This window comes from Phaseolus vulgaris, chromosome 9 (genome assembly GCF_000499845.2).
Source record: "Phaseolus vulgaris cultivar G19833 chromosome 9, P. vulgaris v2.0, whole genome shotgun sequence".
Lineage (NCBI taxonomy): Eukaryota > Viridiplantae > Streptophyta > Magnoliopsida > Fabales > Fabaceae > Phaseolus > Phaseolus vulgaris.
The window spans coordinates 2,139,653-2,162,938 of NC_023751.2; the positions used below are offsets into that span (position 1 = coordinate 2,139,653).

The 23,286-nt window shown below is 31.8% G+C and overlaps 2 protein-coding genes and 2 long non-coding RNA genes across 5 annotated transcripts; 3 read left to right on the plus strand and 1 right to left on the minus strand.

Moving 5' to 3' along the window:
• Window positions 1–4,822: 4,822 nt before the first annotated feature.
• Window positions 4,823–8,142, plus strand: LOC137821410 (uncharacterized). Its single transcript, XM_068625994.1, has 7 exons — window positions 4,823–5,276; window positions 6,112–6,253; window positions 7,022–7,169; window positions 7,245–7,320; window positions 7,404–7,515; window positions 7,628–7,719; window positions 7,879–8,142. Exons 1-7 carry the CDS (start codon window positions 5,244–5,246, stop codon window positions 7,921–7,923), a joined length of 648 nt encoding a protein of 215 aa, XP_068482095.1. The 5' UTR covers window positions 4,823–5,243; the 3' UTR covers window positions 7,924–8,142.
• Window positions 8,143–8,455: 313 nt separating this feature from the next.
• On the plus strand, window positions 8,456–9,430 carry LOC137821411 (uncharacterized). Its single transcript, XR_011082791.1, has 3 exons — window positions 8,456–8,595; window positions 8,686–8,742; window positions 9,056–9,430. It is a non-coding gene; the product is annotated as an uncharacterized lncRNA (long non-coding RNA).
• Window positions 9,431–13,811: 4,381 nt separating this feature from the next.
• On the minus strand, window positions 13,812–21,639 carry LOC137821577 (uncharacterized). Its single transcript, XR_011082843.1, has 2 exons — window positions 21,469–21,639; window positions 13,812–14,146 (listed from the first exon to the last, which is right to left on the minus strand). It is a non-coding gene; the product is annotated as an uncharacterized lncRNA (long non-coding RNA).
• On the plus strand, window positions 16,160–18,272 carry LOC137822873 (dehydration-responsive element-binding protein 2D-like). 2 transcript variants are annotated; one of them, XM_068627886.1, is made up of 2 exons: window positions 16,160–17,181; window positions 18,143–18,272. In XM_068627886.1, the coding sequence occupies exon 1, from the start codon at window positions 16,411–16,413 to the stop codon at window positions 17,167–17,169; it is 759 nt and encodes a 252-aa protein (XP_068483987.1). In that variant the 5' UTR covers window positions 16,160–16,410; the 3' UTR covers window positions 17,170–17,181; window positions 18,143–18,272. The 2 variants fall into 2 exon arrangements, with proteins under 2 accessions (XP_068483987.1, XP_068483988.1); XM_068627887.1 differs by having other exon boundaries at window positions 18,170–18,272.
• Window positions 21,640–23,286: the final 1,647 nt, after the last annotated feature.

A 23,286-nucleotide genomic window follows, 5' to 3' on the forward strand; every position in this document is an offset into this window, starting at 1 on the left:
GTTTGGCTCGACATCAGCTTGAGCCTGCTCGACTCGGGCCCGGTCAGCTCAAAATCGGCCCTGGCCCGGTCAACCCGATAGTGGCCCGAGCCCGCTCGCCTCGACATCGGTTCAGGCTCAATCGTCTCGACATCGATCGGGCCCGCTCGCTTCGACATCGATTTGGGTTCGCTCGACTCGACATCGGCCTGGGCCCGAACGACTCGACATCGGCCCGAGCCCGCTCGACTCGACATCGGCCCGGGCCCGCTCAACTCGACATTGGCCCCGACCTGCTCGACTCGAAAGCAGCCCGGGCTCAGTTTGCTCGAAATCGGCCCGGGCCCGCTCGCCTCAAAATCGACCCGGGCCCGCTCGCCTCGACATCGACCAAAGCCGCTCGCTTCGACATCGATTTGGATTCGCTCGGCTCGACACCGGCCCGGACCTAAACGAATCATAATCGGGTTGAGCCCGCACGACTAGACATCGGTCTGGGCTCGCACAACTCAACATTGGCCCAAGCTCGAATGACTAGATATCGGCTCTGACCCCCTCGGCTCGACATTAGCTTGGACCCGCTTGGCTCGACATCAGTCCGAGTCCGCTCGGGTTGACATCGGCCCGAGCCCGCTCGGCTCGACGTGGACTTGGGTCAACTTTGCTCAACCTGCGCTTGAATTGTCTTTGCTCAACCTGGATCGGGCCAATTCAAAATCTAACCCAAAATACAATTTAGATAATCCAAAAATGTATCCAATCCATATCCAATTAATTGGATTGGATTTAAAATCCAAAAATATAGATTTGGATTTGAAATAAATCCATTTAAATGGATCAAAACTAATATGAATTTGGATAATTATGGATTGGATTTTGTAATTTGGATTTTTTGTCCACCCTTACTAACCATAATCCACTTTATGCGAAGACTTCAAGAGCTAGAGTTTTTTTCAACAAATTCATTGGGTGTGTCATCAAAAATAACTTAATTTAAAATTGGATCGGAGTTGATTTATGGATCATGGGTGAAATTAACGAGTTTGCATCTAATGTCATTTATAAACACACATTATGAAATAAACCATAGTTGAATATGACTGTTTATATTTTGAATTGGTACTATAGGTCCTTTTAGGTTGAGTGGTGAGGAAAGAAAAAAATATGAAAAAAATATAATGCATATCGAGAGTGAAAAATAATCTTTAAAACGATGGAATTGTATTTTTTTCAATATAACTTTTAAATTATACTTTTTTGTATACTCATGTTCTAATAACTTTCTATTACCTATTTTTCTTATTATGTTATATAAAACACTTATATTTAATAATTCTATCGATAATTTCGGATCATAGAAAAATGTGTTTGCGTATTTAGTATTTTTTATATTTAAAATTTTGATAGTTTTATTATGAATTAAGTTAAGTTAGAATAAAGGAGGATTCTCCATTGTTATACATAAATAGTAGTGTTCGTGAAAATCATTGTGTTAGTTGACGATTACATATACTCTAAAAAACAACAAGTATATGCAAAATTTCAAAAATAGAAATAAAAACAAAATTCTTCATTACTCGGGGCAAGACTGCATTAATGAGTCTCTTTAGACTTATAAAGAAAATCAAATTAATTCATAACATACTTTTAACCATTTAAATGTTTGATTTGAGCCTTATGTATACTAACCACAACAACAATATTTTTCGTCGTATTTCAACTTTGTCCTCAAAGTTGAAATATTGGTTTGACATTAATGTTGGAATAATGAGTTAAACTAGTAAATGAGTTGTAGGAAAATTGTTAAGTGGTGTGAGATGGATTAAGAAGGGTAAATGATATGTAAGAATATTAATAGAATTTGTGACAAAACGTGATAAATTTTATGTCAAACAGATGAATATTATGTTTGAAAAAAAAAATCAAATAATTTTACACAGAGAAACAAATCTTCCTTCCAGCTCGGATGAATAAAAAATATTTAGTGCAAATCTTGTAGGACGAATTTGGGGCTCAAATTTTAGCCACAACTCAATACACACAATAAAGAATGTTCGGTAAACATTTTAGATCAACACTCAGGGAATAAGGCATAAGTTCCAGACCGAGAGCAAATAAAACTAAAAAACTTGTTTTTTCGAAAACAAAATGTCTTGATTTTTCTTCCCTATATCTTTTTTTGTGTTTTGTTTTTGGAGATGCCTCTTTAAGTGCATGCAAACAACATATAATGAAAGTACTTTGTGAATTTTTTCGGATTTTTTTAATGTGATATGGACCCATAATAAAATTGTAGAAAGTATGACGAAAGTTCACGAATTTGGAAGAAAGAAAGCCTTTGAGTGCGCCAAATTTTTGAATTTTTTTTCCAAAACAATTTTTTCTTGAAATTCTATGTAAGAATCCCAACAACATTTGGGACAAAATACGATAAATTTCAAGTCAAACGGATGAGTATTCAGTTAGAAAAAATATCAAACAGTTTCACACATGGAAACAAATCTCCCTTCCATCCCTGACAATGATGAATAAAAAATTTATTGCAAATTTTGTGGCACGAATTTGAGACTCAAATCTCAGTCACATCACAAAACAAACAATAAGGAATGTTTGGTAAAAACTTCATATTTAAAACACCCAATGAATAAGGCTTAATAAGTCCAAGACCGACAACAAACAAAACTGGAAAACTTGTTTTTCCGAAAATAAAACGTCCTGGATTTTCTTTCCTATATCTTTTTTTTTGTTTTATTTTCGGACGTGATTCCTTAACTATGTGAAAACAACATATGAAAGTACTTGTGTGAATTGTTTTAGAATTTTTCAATGTAATATGGACCTAGAATAAAATTGAGAAAGTAAGGCCAAATTTAGAGAGTTTGGAAAGAGGAAAGCCTTAGAGATGCACAAAATTTTTGAAATTTTTTCCTCAAAACAACTTTTTGTTAAAATTCCATGTAAGAATCCCCACAAAATTTGGGACAAAACGCGATAAATTTCAGATCAAACGAATGAGTATTCAATTAGAAACAAAATCAAACAGTTTCACACACAGAAACGAACCTTCCTTCCAATCCTGACATTGATGCATAAAAATGTATTGCAAATCTTGTGGATGAATTTGAGGTTCAAATCTCAGCCACAACTCAATACACACAATAAAGAGTGTCTGGTAAAAATTTCAAATCAAAACACCAAGGGAATAAGGCGTAATAAGTCTTAGACTGAGAGCAGAGAGAACTGGAAAAAAAAAATCCGACAAGAAAACGTCTTCACTTTCTTCCCTATATTTTTTTTTGTGTTTTGTTTTTTGACGTGTCTTCTTAACTGAGTGTAAAAAAACATATGAAAGTACTTGTGTAAATTTTTTCGGAATTTTTCAACGTAATATGGACACAGAATAAAATTTTAGAAAGTATGGTGAAATTTTTTTAGTCGGTCTAGGACTTATTGATGACTTTGAGCTCTTCTCCTTGCGGTTTTTGTGGTGGTTTTGGTGGAAGCATTCACAGATTGAGGTGGAACAAGGCTCTCCTAAGAGTTATGGTAGCCTTGGAGGTGCATGAAGAGTAGGAGAGTGAGAGAGGTTCGGCCAACTCTCTTTGTAGGTGAAAGGTTTGAAGATTAGAGACCTAAATCTTAAGAGATTTTAGGCAAGAGAGTAAGAATGACACATTTTAGCAGCATTTCATTACTCAAATTAATCTTACAAAATGAGAGCCAAGCACCTCAATTTATAGTGTTTAGAGGGCTGGAAATTCAAAAGAAAGTGGAGGGAAATTCAAATGAATTCCCTCCCAAAAATGGAGCCTAAATGAGCACATGGAGATGGGTGTGTCTAGTTTGTATGCTCACCCCCTCCATGTGCTTTCTAGACCGGCCTTGGTAAATTTAGAGGTTTTTTTAGAAACTCTAAGTTTACCTAGGTTGGTGTTTTAGGTGCCAAAATTAATTCTAAGAAAAATTACAAATAAAGTTCCTATGCTAATTTTGACAAAAAATTAAAGTCTACTCTACACTAGAGTTTATGACATTTGAACATGTAAAATAACGTCTTCTTGGATCCTCTTGGCCATAACTCTAGGGTTGGCCAAAATCTACCATTTGGTGGGCTTGCATGTGGGCTTGTGCTTGGGCCTCTTCCGTCACTTATTATGCCTTATTCATGAGGTATTTTGATCTAAATTTTTTACTAGACATTTCTTATTGTGTGTATTGAGTTGTGGCTGAGATTTGAGACTCAAATTTCTTCCACAAGATTTGCAATAAATTTTTTATTCATCATTGCCGAGCTGAGGGAAATGTTCGTTTATGTGTGTGAAATTGTTTGATTTTTTTTCAAACTGAATACTCAACTGTTTGACCTAAAATTTGTCGCGTTTTGTCCCAATTTTTTTTAGATTCTTACATAGAATTTCACCAAAAAGTTCTCACGAAAAAGTTTTGAGAAATTTTTACACTCAAATACTCTCTTGCCTTATTTGTGAAATTTTGTCATATTTCAATGATTTTATCATGAGTTCCCAGTCCGCTTTTTATTTCTCTTTATCAAATTGATATTTCTTTTTCATTTTTTTATTTATTCATTCCATTAAATTGAGATCTATTAATAAAAATAAAATATTATAAAAAAATGAGAGATTTTATTTCACCCCTTACATTGATGTGTGTGCCTAATAATATAAATACTATACACCTTTCAAGAATTTGTTCAGATATTAACTATTTATTAAAATGTAAGTTATAATAATATTATATTTTGGTAAATCTAGGAGTCCACACTTATGACCTCTCAGTTGTTATTAACATAGATGAATCTCATGAAGCCTGTTTCACCTACCACATGCCTATAGTGCTAACGGTCATGGTTCTTGAGTCTAAAAATAAACCTTGTAAAACATTAACTTCTTAAAACATGGATTATACAATCTAAAACTTATTTAAATGTATAAAAGTATAGCGTCATACTAGGGTTAGTTGGGAGAATAAAAACAAAGAAACAGATTTTTTGGGAAAGAGAATCGTAATTGGTTGATTTGGGTTCAGTGGGTCGCTCGCTCACGTGCACCAGGCAGACTCATCACGAGTTGAGAATCACTCACGTGTTTGATCTGAGAAAACACACACCCACTACGCAGTGCTATCATCACGAACACGAACGGTTTGAATTGGAATCGGATCGTTTAGTAGCCACCGCAACGCAGTCGTGTCGTAACCGGCGCCTTCTTTCACTGTTTGGTTCTCACGTTGTTGTCTACCGAACCATGGACCTCGATCCTCGTCAATACGAAAACGTTGTATGTTTCTTTTTCCCTTTCCGTGCGCTATTGCTACTACTTCACTCTCTTCTTTTATGACTTTATTTTCTGGGACTGTGTTGTCAATTTCTCATATCCCGATCCCTTCTCGGGCCACTATTCGCATCTGTGCTCATTTAACGCTTCGTTGTTTTTTCTAACAAAATTTTGTTGAGTCCTATTTCCCTGTAGAACACGTAGTTGTTTATTGAGGTATCGACTAAAATGGAGACCCTTGTGAGTAGTTGGCCTGTGGATATTAATAATATGTTGCTTTCGCGATAAATGATTTCTTAGTCTTAGGGAAAAACTTCGATTAATTATTTCCTGAAAGATATTCCCAACCCTAATTTCTCATGGCAAAAAATTGAACATAAGAGGGATTGGAAACATGAAATAGAATATTTCTCCTGTCCTGTGTACTCGATGTTGCTCTCACATGAATCGCTTCGCTACAATTATGCGTTTTGGTTCCGATGATTAAAATTTTTGCCCTCAAATTTATGTTTGAAAGAGAATGTAATTAAATCCCTGGGAGGTTAGTTGAGTGGATAAGAGATGGTTTTGTATTTCAGTGTGCATATGAACTTGTCATTCATTTCTCTGGGATGAAGTAAAATTAAGTTTCTCTCTAAGTGGTCTTTGAGTTTGTCTTGGATTGGGCGTCATCCCCTCCTCCTAATTTTTATCTACCAAAGAAATAGAGTTGAGCTGAGATTGAATCCTTGTAGTATGCTTTGTTGGTTTTCTATTTTTGAATTGTTGATTTTCTGGTTCCATTGATTCTCTTGCTGTAATTAATCCATAATTTTTTCTTGGTTACTTGAATTTACAGGCTATAAATGATAATGACATCCACAGTATTGTACTGTCATATCTTATACACAATTGCTACAAAGAATCGGTGGAATCATTCATTACTAGCACTGGGACAAAGCAGCCATCAGATTATTTAGAGGACATGGACAAAAGGAAAAGTAGGTTTATGGTTATTTTTGGTGTACAAAGCTAATTCAAGACTTTTTGGTGTTTTCTGGTTATATTTTATTTGCTTGCTTAGCCTAGAAATTATACACTAAGTTCATTCATAACAGCTCTTGAGAACTTTTCAAATATAAAATTCACGTTGTCAACCCCAACTCGAGGGATGCTGAACTGTTGTTCGCGTTAATACTACTTGAAACATCTGTGGTTCTTTTATTTGAAATTGAAATGACCCGACTTTTGTATTTGAATTGTGATTAGACTGTTTTTGTTTAGTTGTGGTGTTAGTTCCTGAAACTTGGAGTGAATCTGGTTTTGGTCCCTTAAATTTGAAAAAGTTAGTTTTAGTCTCTCAAATTTAGAAAAATGTGGTTTTAGTCCCTAACACTAAATTAGAGGGACTAAAAAACAACTTTAAACAAACATTTTATGCCCTTCAAATTTAGTATTTAGGGATACAACTATATTTTTGAAAAGTTGAGGGTCTAAAAGAACTTCTGTAAGTTTGGAGGATTAAAATGACATTTATCCTAAAGTTTAGAGACTAAAAACATATTTAAGCCTACTTTTTTTCTAGCAGATCTTTTTTACTATGTTAAGATATCTCTACCGGGCTTCTCTTGACATTTTAAGATATCTTATTGTGCCACAAAGGGTGCTGGGAAATCCTCCACACTCCTATGAAGATAATTTGGCTTTATATTGGATCTTATTATTAGTAATGAAAACATTTCATGATGATAAATTTCACTTTTCTTTAGGAATCTTTCACTTTGCACTTGAGGGAAATGCACTCAAGGCTATTGAGCTTACTGAGCAGCTAGCACAGGATATTTTAGAGAAGAATAAGGATTTGCAGTTTGATCTACTAAGCCTTCATTTTGTTGAGCTCGTCTGCTCAAGGAAATGGTAAGCAGAATTTAATTTTGTCTCTAAAAGAATCCGTAGACTTCCCACTTTCATATAATTTCATTTTATTGCCAGCACAGAAGCTTTGGAGTTTGCTCAGACCAAGTTGGGCCCTTTTGGAAAGGAGCCCAAATATATGGAAAAACTTGAAGTATGTTTTGAATTTCGCATAGTTTTTGTGTGATGTACGCGTGTGCTTAAGATTGAATTTTTGCTATGCTACTGTTGTTGCAGGACTTTATGGCCCTTCTTGCTTATAAGGAGCCAGAGAAATCCCCAATGTTTCATCTCCTTAGCTTAGAGTATCGGCAACAGGTTGCAGATAGTTTGAATCGAGCTATTCTTGGTTGGTTAACATGTTATCTGCATCTTTCTTTAATATATTTTGTGGCAAATCATGGTGCTTTTTTCTATCCATGTTTAATGTGATTTTTTCTGTGATGGTGGGTAATTGGCAGCACACTTGAATCTTCCCAGATACACAGCAATGGAGAGGCTAATACAGCAGACTACAGTTGTTAGACAATGCTTAAGTCAAGAACCTGGCAAGGTAATGGGTATAGCTTATGAAATTTAAGATTTGATGCGAAGTTCTGTCTGACCTGGAAAACCTTGAATGCTCAGCTCATCTTGGACCAGTAAAAGGGAGATGTAGCTACTATAGTATGCACAATTGGTGTTCAAGCTGATTCTTTCATTATCTTTGCAGGATGGGCCTCCGCCATTTTCCTTAAAGGATTTTCTCAAAAGTTGATGGAGAGTCAATTGGGAAATGAAACACGTTTACCTTCATGTCACATATTGGATTTGTTAATGGTCTTATCATAGGTGTAAATTTTTTGAATACCTTTTCATCTATAAATTGTTTGCTGCCAAGCGATCTTGATCTTTTTGGTCTTGGTGCACTTGTGTGAACATGAGTAAACCATGCTTACCAATGTTAAAAAATGCAACCGGTACCGGATTGAGATGATCCTTCCTGTCTGAGGCATTTAGTTGGTTTCATTTATGGCCTAATTTCAACTGCCTTAATTTCTACTAATTTAAGTTATTTTCTATCCATTACAAGTTTGAACAGACAAGAATAATTATCACAATTCTCTAAATTTAGATGATTTTTAATCCATTAAGGTGAGCTGAAGGATATATATATATATATATATATATATATATATATATATATATATATGTGTGTGTGTGTGTGTGTGTGTATATTACTTTTTTCTTTTAATATTTGACGTAAAATGCTTAGGCTTCTTCTGGTTACATGTATGTGAATATTAGAAGGAAGATTGAAGACTAATAGTCTATGATATTATCTTTTCTCCAGGTTTGTAAGTATCAGCATTTTGTTATATATTAATATCTTAAGAGAGTACGAAAAGGCGCGTGGCTGGATTAAATTTCCGTTTGGGTGGTTATTATTGTATGAATTTTTAATTTTATTTTAGCTACATTCTTATTATTTTGGTGTGAGTATCAATATTTGTTTAATGATGCACAATAATCCATGCAGTGCCATTGTTCCACTCAACTTCTCTTTCTGTAAATCATTTGATTCAATAATATGATGGTGAGGATTAGGCTGTTTCTTCCTGCACTTCCTTATATTCTTCTCTTACCTTCATACATTTTCATATTTTCAAAAATATTCCTCTTTAATATTCTGGATTACGTAATCTGGAAGTTTTTATTTAAAATTGTAATTAGCTTCTGGATTATATAATCGAAAATCTTTTTTCAGATGCATGATTAGTTTCTGGATTATATAATCTGGAAATCTTTTTCTCAAATGTGTGTCCGGATTACATAATCCGAAAGTTACTCTATTGGGGTAGCATAAGAAGGATAAAAATGTGATAAAAATGTATTTTCATGTTGTGTAGGGGTGATAGAAGAATTTATGGAGGTGGAGGAAGAAACAGGAGGATTAATCTTCCATATCCAAAGACACCAATTTCCTCAAAACACTATGGCCGTTACACTTTGCACCCCTATTATTTTGAAGTTGCACCCCATGGAGGTGGTGAATGACTAAACTGCCCATGCTTCATATTTATAAGAATGTAATTTGGAATGTACAATTGCATATTAATGCATTTTAGATTTTTTATTTTGAAATATTTGTTTTGTATTTTGAAATGTATATTTCTATTCTGGATTGTATTTTTGTATTTTGAAATATACATTATAGAATACAAATTTATCTGTACATTTTGGAATAGAAATATATACATTTTAAAATAGAATATAAAATATATATTTTAGATTATACATTCTTAATATATATTTTGTATTTTGAATTATATATTTTAAAATATTTTTTTTATAGTGTATATTTTGAGATATAAATTTAATTTTTAAAATATTAGAATGTAGAATCCAAAAACTACATAAATAAAATTTCAAAAACAAAAATAAACACTCACCAAAGTCATTTCACCAACCACAGCGGAGTAGGACTAGTCACCACTAAAAACCTCCAAGCACTGGCAACATCTTCCCAAAGTATCCAAAAACTCCAACAAAAACACATTGAATGTCCACAGCTAATGATTTATTTTTAAAAATGTAAAATTATAATTTTCAATTTTATGGAGATTCAATTTCAAAACATGTGAGGGTGGTTGTTTCTTCATGCACCTCAATAGATTCTTCTAGAACTCCATACTTTTTACAATATAAAAAATACCATTGATATCTTTTTATTTTAAAATGAATCCAGAAAAACTCCAGAATACAGGATTCGTAAGGTATTTTCTGATCCAAATACCTTTCAGAATTTATAATCACGAATAAGTTTCTTAAAAAAATATAATCCATAAGGTTTTTTAAATATGGAAATACCTTTTTTGAATTTTGTAATCCAAAATATCTTTTTTAAGAAAAAATATTTTGAGTTATAAAATTTAAAAGATATTTAAGAATCTAAAAATATTTTCTAAATTCTACAGGAGGAAAATTTAAAAAAAAACTATTATAAATTATAGAATTATGTAGCACAAACACGGACAGTGATACGACACGAATACGAATACGAAGATACATATAATCTCTAAAATGTAGGATACGAGGACACATATCTATATATTATATAATTATGAATTATATAAATTGTCAATAAAGACTTATGTACACAAGTATGTTCCAGATTTTTTTTAGTAGAAATATGTTTTTCATAACTGGTTCAAAAGTATTTGTTTTTTACTTTTATATATACAATAAATTTGAGTTTTTAGAAAATTAATGTATTTTTTCATTTTAAAATTATGTTAGAACCGTGCTAGAATTTTCAGAAATCCAACAAATATTTTTTTAATTGAACATTTCATGAATACGTGTCCTACAAGTGTCGGTGTCCGATATGTGTATCCGATACCGACACGTCATTTAAGAGAAGTATCCGAGTTTTCATAGTTATAGAATGTAGAAAGTATTTATAGATTCAAATATATAGTTTAAAAAAAATATCTTTTAAAGAAGGAAATAGTCTTTTTACCTAACTTATGGGTGTGAGGAGAAACTATAAAGGTGCAGGAAGACAAAACACCATTTATGTAAAAATAGAGGCCCGGAAAAGCAATCTTAAGGGCTTTGTCCACTGTTTCTAACCTTTCGCATAAGCCATTAGTTTAAGACTGTTTCTTCCTGCACCTCCATATCTTCTTCTGCCACCTCCATACACAACATGAAAATACACTTTTATCCTTCTTGTGTCACCCCATACAATAGTTTTCGGATTATTTAATCCAGAAACTCATTTGAAAAAAGACTTCCGGATTACATAATCCAGAAGCTAAATAAGACTTCCGGATGTAATCCAGAAAGTGATCATGCATCTGAAAATAGACTTCCGGATTATGTAATCTAGAAACTAATTACAAGTTTGAAAAATGACTTTCGAATTATGTAATCTGGAAGGGGTATTTTTGGAATTTCGAAAATTTATGGAGGTGAGAGAAGAAAGTATGGAGTTGCAGGAAGAAACAGTCTTAGTTTAATTATGAAGTGTGTTGTCAATGTTGATGCATGATTAATTTTGGTCTCTCAATTGCATTATTAACACAACCTTGCAAGTTCTTATGTCGTGTACTTTTGATTATTAATTTGTGGGTTTACTTAAAAATATATGTAATTTTAAGACAAATTTTTATGGAAGCCAAATTTAACATACATTACAATTTTTTTATCAGATAATACTGTAATTCTTTTTTATATTAATGAATAAATGAATTTTTCCTTAATTTTTAATATTAATTGTGTATTACACTGAAGAGACTCTTTTTTTTTTCATCTGAAGAACTGGAAAACTTTTGTATTAAACTCGAATCTTAAACGTTGTGCTCTCCAGCTGTGGGGGGATTGTTATCCAATATTATTTGACGGTGAGAATATAATATTCGGAAAATGCAATGAGAGATTGAGGTTGGTGTGTAAAAAAAATACGATAAATAAAGTAAAATCATTAAGAAGGAATTAAAAATTAATACTATTTAGTTTTATGATAAATAGATTATTAATAAAATATTTATTTACTTTACTTTTTTAATTGTTTAGATACAACTTTTATTTTTAACAATATATTGTGATGGACCCAATGATCCTAACATTCTCCTAAAATAGACTCACATCACAAAATTAAAACTTTGTCATAGCCATTATTACTATTCGTGGATGTTGGTGCTATATTTTTTATTGCTTGGTATGTATCACCCTCATCAATAATTATAATCGAGATAAATAATGATTTGAATATGTGTATTTACTCTTTTTATTTCAAAGTCAACTCCAATAACTATGTATATATTATAATGAAACTTTAGGCTTCAAAAAATATATAAAGTATCCCTCCTCTTCACACAAATATTTCAAATCAAATAATTAGAATATTATCTACCCATAATAAAACCTCTTACTATACCATATCGTTTGAATAGCTAAGGACGAAAGATTGTTTAATTGAATGAACTATTCACCTAGTACATTAAGTATATTCACTTGTTTCTTAACATAAAAAGTTAAGAGATCTATAATTATATTTGTTGTTTAATTTTATAATGAATAAAAAAACTCACATTTACAACAACCACTTCAACAAACGTCTCATTTACATCTTATATTACTATTAAGGAAAAGGGTATTTGAGACTAATTTCATTAATATTTCTCATTTATTAAATGATTATCATTAATATGTAGTTGTTAACTTTAAAAATCAGTCATTTTGCATCTTAAAACGAAGATACACGTATATTCATAAATGCTTATAAAAAGGTATAATAAATGCTAACTTTTATTTAGAGAACTAATGAAAAGATAGACATATTTTTCATTGGCGTGAAGATAAATATATATTCTTTTATGATTTTTTAATGCGTTCTAATATTTGTTAATTTTTTAGTTAGTGTCATAAGTAAGGGTTAAAATAGACTAGATTATAGAAAAATCTTTTGGAATTAATTGATTTAAATCTATATAAAGAAGATTTTTCATTACAACCGGTTTTTGGTATACACAATTTTCTTCTAATTCTACCGTATTTAATATATTTCATTTTATTAATACAATGAAATATTTTGTCATTTCAGATGAGTTATTTAAAAAATAAAATTATTTTTTAAAATAATATTAATGTACAATTTTTATATGACTCTCCCACTTTTTTCTTAATTTTTATTTTAAGGCAACAACACTAAGAAAGAGAAAACATACATTCACACATTTCTACACCAAATCTTACCTATCAAATAAAATAACTTTAATTTTTAATTATTTTTAGCATTTTATTTTTTCTTTTCATTTTTTACTCATCTAAAATTATTTCTATATGTATATTAAATTAAAAATTGAGTAAAAATGAAAAATGCGAATAAAACGTGTATGTGTATTTTCGCTAGTAATATTTTTTCATATTCTTTGTTGTTTTAATTATTAAACTTGTTAATTTATATAAAAAATTATTTAAAGATAAATTCAAATCTCATTTAAATATTTTATTACAATATATCATTATTATATTATATTATATTAACATAAACATATTTAATATAAGAAAATCATAATTATTCATTCACTTATATAAATTAATACTACAGTAACTTTGTTAGTATTTGAAAGATTTTTACCAATGAAACAAATTTGTTAATAATTTTTTCTGCAACTCAGGCTGGTTGTTAAAATAAAAAACTGAAGAAAATAAAGAAATCAGTTTATTTATTTATTTGAATAAAAAAGAAGATTATCCTGATCTGACCTGAGCAGAGATATTTTGTCTGTAATAAGGACAAATGCGAGGAAAATGGTAATTAAAATAATAAGGTGTTTTGGTCACGTGTCTAAATGCATTGTACGCATGTCTTTCTAGAAATAAACTGAGATGCAACAACAGCTTCTACGTGTTTAAAGAAACGCACGTCATTTCAACTCTTTCATATGTGTGTCGAAATACAAACGAATCACGTGTTTAGATCACCGTTCGCCTACGTGTCAATACCTGCGCACCTCAGAGATCACACAAAGCGAGGTTCATTTTTTTTTTCTTTTTTCTTTTTAAATGATCATTTTTCATTCACAGACAGCGTGTAACAGATATAATCTATAGTTCATCAAAATTAAAAAAAAAAAAAATCTTAAATGCAAAAGATAGCATAAAAAAGTCTTCAATTTTTATAATTCAGCATCAAATTAATCTCACAAAATGTAATTTAACATCGAGCTGATCTTTAAATATTAGGAAACGTTCTCTTGCATGTTAAAAAATGGAATAAAAAACAATTTTTTTCTGAAACCAAATTCACATCTTCGAGGGATGAGAATGATATTTTTTCTTCCTTCATTTGACATTGGCATTATTAATATTGTCTCTGTCGTGATTGTGAATCGATGTTGCGAAACTGCTTCGGGAGTTGAACGTGTCTAATGTAGACAAAGGCTTGAAATATTGCATCATGATGTGTGAGAATTCCAACCTAGGAAATACTTCAAATAAAAATAAAAGTTTTATTTGCTGCCAAAATGGTGAAGCTTCATCATATTGTGTCAGAACAAGTTCATCCTAAACGATCTCTTTCTGCTTTCTCTGCTTCTTAACCTTTTAACTTCAACACTTGCATCTTCTTGTTACATCAATTTCATTAACATTGCATATGTAAATGACAAAATTTCCTTGTGTCTACATTATCATATAAATCTTATGCAAGGAAAAAAAAACACTTATGGGATGCAGTTGGTTGAATAAAGTGTGATGATTACAAGCTTTCTAAGTTTTTAATTTTTATGAATAAAAAACTTATACAAGAAAAAGAAGATTGCTTTGAGAACAAACATACTGAAAAGTAGTGCTTCTTGGTTTTTCTTTTTCTTTGTATAACGGCTGCACTTGAATATTTCCAGTGCAGTCTTCACTTCAAAGTCAACTGTAATTTGTTATTGAATGGTTATGAGTATACTTTGAGTGAGGTGCTTTAAAGAAAATTTTCAATAAAACTAATATTTTTTATTTTTCTTCTGAAAATGTTATTTATAAGTGTTTATGATAAAGTTTCTTTAAACAGATTCTATGTTGTTTAACTTTCTAAAGTTGTGCACAACTTGATTCTAACATTTGATCTATTTTATCTCTAATCTTTTCAATTGTTTTGATCCTACGAAATGTTGATGACTTTGATCTAGAGAACCTGTAACAATTAATTAATGGTTTAGAATACAACATGCCTCTTATAAGCCTTGAGACTTTCTGAATATTGCAGGCACTTGCAATAATACCAACGCCCATATGATGAGATGTTGAGATGCTTACTGTTTTACTTCTGACCTTATTGTAAAAACTTAACACCAGTTAAGGATTAGCATATATAAAACACTTGGATGACAGGTACGGTTACAAATTAGGTGATTAACAAAACTTATGGGGTAAAACATTGATTTGAAGGAAAGTGAAATTCATAATGACTTTGCTTCTGCCCCTTTGGATGGTATTCTCAACCAGCTGCTAGTTGAATTTGTGTTTTGGTAATAAGTTGGTGATTGAATTTGAAGTGAGTCACAGTGAAGTGTGAGACAAATAATGACATGCACATCAGCTGCATATATGAATCTCGAATCCCGCAATTGATGAAGAAGTAAACATTAAAGACTGCTTATCTCTCGGTTTGTGTTACTCCTTATCTAGTCCCTTCGATCCACCGCTAGCTTTGTTGTTAATGCTATGGGGCAAAATATATTATATATATATATATATATATATATATATATATATATATATATATATATATATATATATATATATATATATATATATGCCATAATAGTAACGGTCCTCTTTTGTGTTGACAACCCCCTAGTATTTGCTATATTTACACTCGTGATGGAGTGTCACCAGACGACAAAAAAGGCAAATGCAGTAGCTAGTGTAGGAGTATGAAGATGTAGAATTATAAGTAAGGGGGAGTGCAATGCAAATGCATATCGACCAATTTCTGTAAACTCTTAATCCGTGTCCCATTTGCTATGTGTGGTGTCACACTCCATTGGATCTCTTTCACTATTCACTGATTTCCAAGTCCTTCCCATAGCATGAAACACAAACACCTGGGATTGTTTTCATTACACGTCTGAATGCATTGTTGCTAATTTTCATGTGCGCAGTTTTGGAACCCCCGCAAGCACTTATCTTCAACCGTTTCGTTCCAATATGACACCGATCTCACACAATGGTAAATGACTTATTCGAATCAGAATTATCTATACATGCCATAAATCCCATTATTCACACAACCGCATCCTCTCACCCACACCTTTAATTTTCTTTTACACTTTGCTCTATTTTTTTATTGCTTTTTTATTCTTCCTCCATCTTATCCATCACAAAAATTCCTTGACAGATAAAAAATACAAAAAGAAACTATAAATTAAGTAATAATCTTAATTTATTTGGTGCTGTTTGCCACATGATGATGAGATTCAGTATGCCAGTAAAAGGGAAGGCCAAGTGTGTATAAGAGAAATCAACAGTGAGGCTCGTCGTGGACACGGTCTGTCTAGCTCACATTGCCAAGTAGCGTCATGGGCCCACTCTGGGGCCACGTTTCATGAACTTTTAATCTCTTGAACATAGATAGTATTTACTCTCTTGTTCTTGCAATATAAATAGCCCCATCAACCTCACTCCATCTAAAAGCAAGCCCTTGAGCTTATCTCTACTTTTGTATCTCTCTCATCATCTCAATCCTCCAAATCCTAACATGTCCACAATGCTAAAATCAGGCATGAAAATTGATGAGAAAAAGCAGGTGAAGAAAACAGCACAGGCCAGCTCCAGAAAGGGGTGTATGAGAGGTAAAGGAGGTCCTGAGAATGCCAGTTGCACCTACAAAGGTGTGAGACAGAGGACCTGGGGGAAATGGGTTGCTGAAATCCGTGAACCCAATCGTGGTGCAAGACTCTGGCTCGGGACATTCGAAACCTCTCATGACGCTGCTTTGGCTTATGATGCTGCAGCACGTAAGCTTTACGGCCCTGATGCCAAACTCAATTTACCAGACCTCACTGTGCCCCCAATGAAACCACCTCAGTGTCCACCACCACATCCTGATATCAACACTCAAACTCCTGAAATGGAGAACCTGCAACAGCCTCTGATGCAAAACAACATAGACATGGCAACTTGTTCTAATTTCAATTTCAATCCTGCAGTTTCCATGGCCTCTCAGGAAGTTGGAGTTACTCCAATTTACACAAGTGATTGCATAGTGTCTCTCCCCTTAGACACCAATCCTGAGCCAATTGAAACCTACACAAAGCCTGGGGGGATCGAGGGGGAGTTTTGCCCTTCTTGGGAGACAATGAACGAGAGTTTACCGGTTTTTGATGATTCTATCTGGGCTGAAGCTGCTATGTCTCTGGATTTTCCTCTAATTGCAGCAGAGACTGAGATTTACACACCGGAGAACACCTTGGCAGATGTGGATATGTGGGACCCTCAAGCTCCATGGTGCATGTAACATGTTCATAAGGTCATAAGGGCAAGTAGCTACTATTCCTTATAGTAGCTGCTATCTGGTGTTTTCTATATATATACATATACCGTGTATAGAGGGGTAAAGAGATATATGTTGCCAATGGTTGGGTAATAATAAGATATTATATATACATATACTACTATTATATATATAGTATGTGTTTTTTAAGTTACCACATATATGAATGTAAATATTACTTAATAGTGTTGGATGGTGGTCGCGTGTCCTATATCGTCCTCTTTAACCCCTAAATCGTATCCTATTGTGCCCTAGTACGAAATAAATAAGTTATTTAGGTTTTGCCTAAGTTATTTAGGTTTTGCATTCGATAGTGTATTTTCGTTGGTGTATGTTTTGTCTTAAATAATGTATTTTGTGTAGTGTCGCCTTAGATGTATCTAAGTGTGTTTTGTTGGTAAAGTTACCAAAGTCCTCTAGGCATGGTTGTTTTTCGATGAATTATATTTGTAGAGATAATCTATCTATAAGGTTAGAGATAATCCATGTATAAGGATGTATAAGGTTGGAGTGTCCCATTTATTTTAATTTACATATATTCATTGTTGATTAAAAAAAAGGTTAGATTATTAGGTTTCGCTTGGAATCAATAAGTTGTTTAGGTTTTGTTTCCCATCACATTTTGTGACCTATTTTCTTCATATCAATTTAGGATTTGTGTCTTATAGGTACAATAATTTTTTAGGTTTAGGTTCTGTAAGGTTTTGCCCCTATCCTATATGGTTTTGCGCCCTCGATTGGGTTTTGCCCTCCCCTAGGTTTTGCGTCCTACGTGTTTGGTCGATTGGGTTATGTTATGTGTTTTCAGTGTCCTACGTGTTTGGTCGATTGGGTTATGTTATGTGTTTTCAGTTGTAATATGTCTTATTGTTTAGGTTTTATGCTATTTTGTACAGTGTGAATCTGTCTTCTATGTCAATAAGTACTATATCAACAGGTCTCAGGTCTTGCCACTCTTGTGTAGTGGACGAGGTATCTGTAAGCAGGAGGACATGTTGCTTTTGTGCGGTCAGTGAGATATATGTAAGAAGCTGGGGACTTGAATGTCAAAAAATATTATATTAATAGATCATGTGCAAAGTGAGATATATATGCAAGCAGTGATTTATATGTCAATAAATATGTAAGTAGTGAGATGTGTTCGTAAGCAGCTTATGTGTTATATGAGATACGTGAGAGCAGCTTGTGGATTATGTGAAATTTTATCTCTTTAACATAAAACCTTAGACAACTAATTTTTTGAGATCAATGACGATTTTTAACTATAATAACTACCTTAATGAAGTTGATTTGTAAAATCTTGTACTTTAAATTATTGGTAATCTTATTAATACCAAACCAATAAACAACTTATCTAAGATAAGCATCAGTGTCTAAAGCAAATATGGTGAGAAGAGGTATTAGTATGGTTAATAGTATTTGTGGTTTGTGTGGAGAAGAAGAGGAAACCACGTCCCACCTCTTATGTACTTACAGAGTAGTCTGACTAGTATGGTCTAAGTATTACAATGGATGGGGTGGCATCGACGGAGCATTGTGAGTAAAATATATGAAAAAAAGTGTTAATCAGATTTGAGGTTGTGTGTGGATAGCGATGGTAGCTGAATTGTAGAAATATAGGAATAAGAAGATCTTTAAAAGCGACAGGATAAATCATATTGAAATTTTTACCATGGTGCAATTGAAGGTATGGTAATGGGTGAATTCCAAAGCCTCCTAGGTAAGTTTTTTGTATTTTGATTGGTGTCTCGAGCCTTTGATATGTATGAGATTTGTTACAATGATAGGTGTTTTTTTTTTATAATGTGGAGAGTTCTTTACGATTGTCAGATTTGCTCCTCTGTTTTATGTGTTATGGTTTGTGTAAGAAGTTTTGAGAAATGGTTTTGATTGACTTTGTATAAGGGTTGTGATATCCTGAAATACTTCTATTTTATTTATTTATTTTTGTCGATATAAAAAACTTGACAGACTAAAAATATGGTATAATTTCTATCTGTTTAATTTCATCCCTTCACATAAACTTATTTATATATATTTAATGTATATTTTATGGGATGTTACTATTTTTAAATACATTTTTTGGGTCCAAATAACAAAAACCCTTAATACAAAATTTAATTTTTGAGAGTTTATGTAAGAAAATTTTGACGAATGTCGTATCATGAGTCAAGTCTTATTATGTCATGAACATATGTCAATCAGTGTTATGTCATCAACATATGTCAATCGGTGTAATAAAAGACATTAATACTGTATAGAGGCAAATATATAGTAAAATTAGCCTAAATAAAGGTATATTGTTTAATGATGAAAAAAACCAGAAATAAGATTAGATACAGAGTAAGACAGAGGATTTAGCATAAGGAAGAATGTATCATGGAGACAGACAAATAACAAGGAATACACGTATTTCTAATAAACCTAATACTCTAAGATGAGATTCTCTTTAAATTTGACTTGAACAAAAATATATTAATTTTTTTGATAATATTTGTCACAAACTTTTTTATTTCTTGAAAAGATATAATTAATTACATTTTTTACTTTGTCAATTATTAATATTTAATATCACCAGTTATGCTAAAATTTACAGATTTTTGTCTTATTATAGTTCATGTTAAATTTTGTTTTATTTATTTATTTTGAATGTATTTTAAAAATGACAGAAATTACACTATCAATAAAATCTTAAACAGAAAAGAGAGGACTATGTCAAGCTTGTACAATAGAGTGTTCTTTCAGAAATGATTGAAAGGATTTTTTCTCTTGGTTTAGTTCATTCTCCGATCATATAGTTAAATATGCAACCAGTATAATAGTATATCTAATTCATAAAATATATCATAGTTTTAATAAATATAAAAAGTGTTTTTAAGTAACTTTTTTTTTTTTATATTGAAATCATTTTCACTAATACTACCGATAATAATCAGGGTATTCAAATGATTGGCTAATAAATTGGATTGGTGAAATAATTGATTTTGAAAAAAAATGTTGATGAAGAAAAAAAAGTTCAATATCAAAGACATTGTTGGGATCAAACTTTAAGTATTTCACTTTCAATCCATATATTTATTTGTAATTGTTATAAATCACCAACTATTAATTCTTTAATAAATAGATCCTAAGTTTAGTTATTAGTAGATCAATTTTGCAAAAAATATAATAAAATAGAGTTATGAAAGAAAAATTCTCACCAGTGAAATAAAAACATTTATTTTAAGAATTACAATTTAAAAATAAATATGGCAAATCAAATTTTATTCCTAGAAGCATTAAGTGATCTATTTCCAATCAATAAGATTTTATAAGTTATTATTCATCCAGAAGCAGCAACTATTTAATGGCAAGAGTTGTGATTTCAGAAATGCTTAAACTTTATCTACATTTCTCCATTCAAACTTGCTTGTCTAGTTTTAATGATGTTTTAGGTCTATCTTGTAAGTTGTTTTCTGTTGAACAACTTCTCCTACTTTTTTTTCAAAAATTCTTACCTAGATTTCTCTACCTCAATTTTGTTGAGCATATTCAAATTCGTTGAACCCAAAACAGAGTTCCATTATTCTGTCTAATTTTTGTTTTAGTGATTTGGATTTAAGGTTTTTCTTTCTAAGCGAAGAATATATAGAATATATGAATAGTCTCATCATCTAACATTTAATTCAGAGTCCAGCAACAGATCTACTCTAGTATACCATAGTGCAGAATTGTGCAGAACTAAGCTTGCATAACTTTGCTGCTGTCAACAGATCTACACTAGTATACCATAGTGCAGAATTGTGCAGAACTAAGCTTGTATAACTTTGCTGCAGTGAAGACTTTCCTAATACAGCTTGCTAAGAACCCAGCTACAAACAACCTCCTAGAGAGTAATAAATAAATTTATGCAGCGTATAAATACAATCCCATAAGGTTATTAACACTTATCTACATCTCAACTAAAACCAAGTACACAGCTTCCCCTCTGACAACCCTTTGAATTTAAGGTAGTGACTTCAAAACCTTATTGGTTAAAGTTCCAAAATCACTAGGAAGTCTCAAAAACACATTACCATTTTGATGGGATGAATATGAAACTATATAAGGTTGAATTCTTCCAAACTTATCAATGAAATGTAATTTAGTTATTAAATCAAATTCTATTAATAATATAAAATACTGTAAAACATGAGATGAATAGGAAAGACAGAAACCACCTCCAATGAACTAGTTTAATAAAAAGTTAGAAAAAAAAAAGATGGTTCAAGCATTTGGACTCACCAGGCTAATAATGTGGGGGCTGTTGGTGCATCAGCCCGATGCCCTTCGACTCGGTCCTTGGAGTGGGAAAACACCAACCTCTAACAACAACAGCCCAACCAGAGCAAGTCCCCCTAAAATCGGTTCCATCAGCCTCACCCTCTAACATGAGTTAGAAGCTTGGAGAAACCCAATTCTACAAACTTGACCAATGATCATATGGTACATAACTCTTTCCATGTTTAATTTTCTGGTCAGTGTGGGACTTATAAAGGGGAAATCAGTTTAAGTTAACATGTTCAGTCAATCCATTGTCCCTACATCAGTTCTCAACCAAAGTACTGAACTATTTTTGGGAAGTTAAGGTTTTGGTTGGCCAAGTGTGTTTGAGAATTTGCTGAACAACTAATAACAGATCTTTGGGGGTGAAGTAAATTAACTAACCATTCCCTCCTATGGGTTGTGTTGTGTCTCAAAAGGAAATCTCACTCATTGTTAGCATGGAACTCACTGATTTAAGAAATATTTTGAATTACACATCAATGTGTTGTCCTTTTGTTGGGACTAATTTCCCGTCCAATTTTTCTAATAACAACCTAATCTCATCATTGTTAAGTCTACATAATAATACAATTAAAATGATAGATATTTTAATAGATTTTCTCTTAGTAATAATAATAGACACGGCAAATAAAAACAAAAATCGGATTTTTTCGTCTCAGAAAGAATCTTATACTTGTAATCTTAAGATTATATTTTTAATTATATTTTATTATTTTTAATATTTAATTTGTTTAGGACGAGTAGGATTGCATGCCCAAATAAATTCCTCGTGTTTGTCTTGCTTGGTATTGATCTAGTAAGGAAACTTTGATTAACTCAAATATTGAAAGAGAGTTGGAATTACATTAAGGAATAACAATGTCCCTCTCGTAAAGTTTTAGAAAAACTGTACATGAAATTTCCTTTAAAATTTGTAATTTAATAGTACAAGGAATGAGATGTGTTTTCTAGACATATGATTATAAAGAGTCTCAGAAGTATATAATTTTAAACATTTTAAAAAATTAATGACTTTCTTATAAAACAATGACTTTCTTAACTGGATGAAATCATATATATGTTATTCGCATTACATAAATGATATGATTACACTAAGAGATGAAAAACAAATAAATTGAATATATCCACTTTAAAATAAAAATAAAAAATCTTGAAAAAGCTTAACAACTTTCATGTTTTTTTTTTAGAAAAAAAAAATAACTAAGAGAGGTATTTAAGAGACTCCTATACAAAGAACACAATCCAAGTCCTTTCAAAACAATTCACCCCTATAACTGCAGCATGCCAAACCAGCTGCTATAAATACACAAAAATTCAAGTACTTCCATGTATAACAGAGGTTCTTATACTAAAAATGACATCTTCATTTCTCAAAGGAACATGTAATTTTAGATAGAGAAAATCAAAAGTTTCTATTGAACATAATCATAAAATGGAAAGTAAAGAGAGTTGTCCTGTTAAAAAAATCCAACATTATAAATATTACACATTACTTGTACACTTTGTGATAAGTCAATTTATATATGAATATTGTATGTTTTTGGAAAAAGAACTCAGATAAAGTGGAGATGCCTAAATGAAATAATACATTATCACTTTGAAAATAAAGATTGACATTCTTGTGCAATTGCTTTGTTATAACAAATTGGCCTCATTTTTTACAAGATTTCAAATAAAAATTATTTTTATTACGAGACTTCCTCAAAACATATTTTAAGATAATGTAGGCAAGTTAAGAATGATATGTATTCATTTATCAATTTAAGGAGTATTGTT

Coding starts and splice junctions, on each gene's coding strand:
- LOC137821410 (XM_068625994.1), top strand. CDS start 5,244: ATGGACCTCGATCCTCGTCAATACGAAAACGTT. Junction 5,277..6,111: donor CTCGTCAATACGAAAACGTT/GTATGTTTCTTT, acceptor TTGAATTTACAG/GCTATAAATGATAATGACAT. Junction 7,170..7,244: donor CTCGTCTGCTCAAGGAAATG/GTAAGCAGAATT, acceptor TTTTATTGCCAG/CACAGAAGCTTTGGAGTTTG.
- LOC137822873 (XM_068627886.1), top strand. CDS start 16,411: ATGTCCACAATGCTAAAATCAGGCATGAAAATTGATGAGAAAAAGCAG.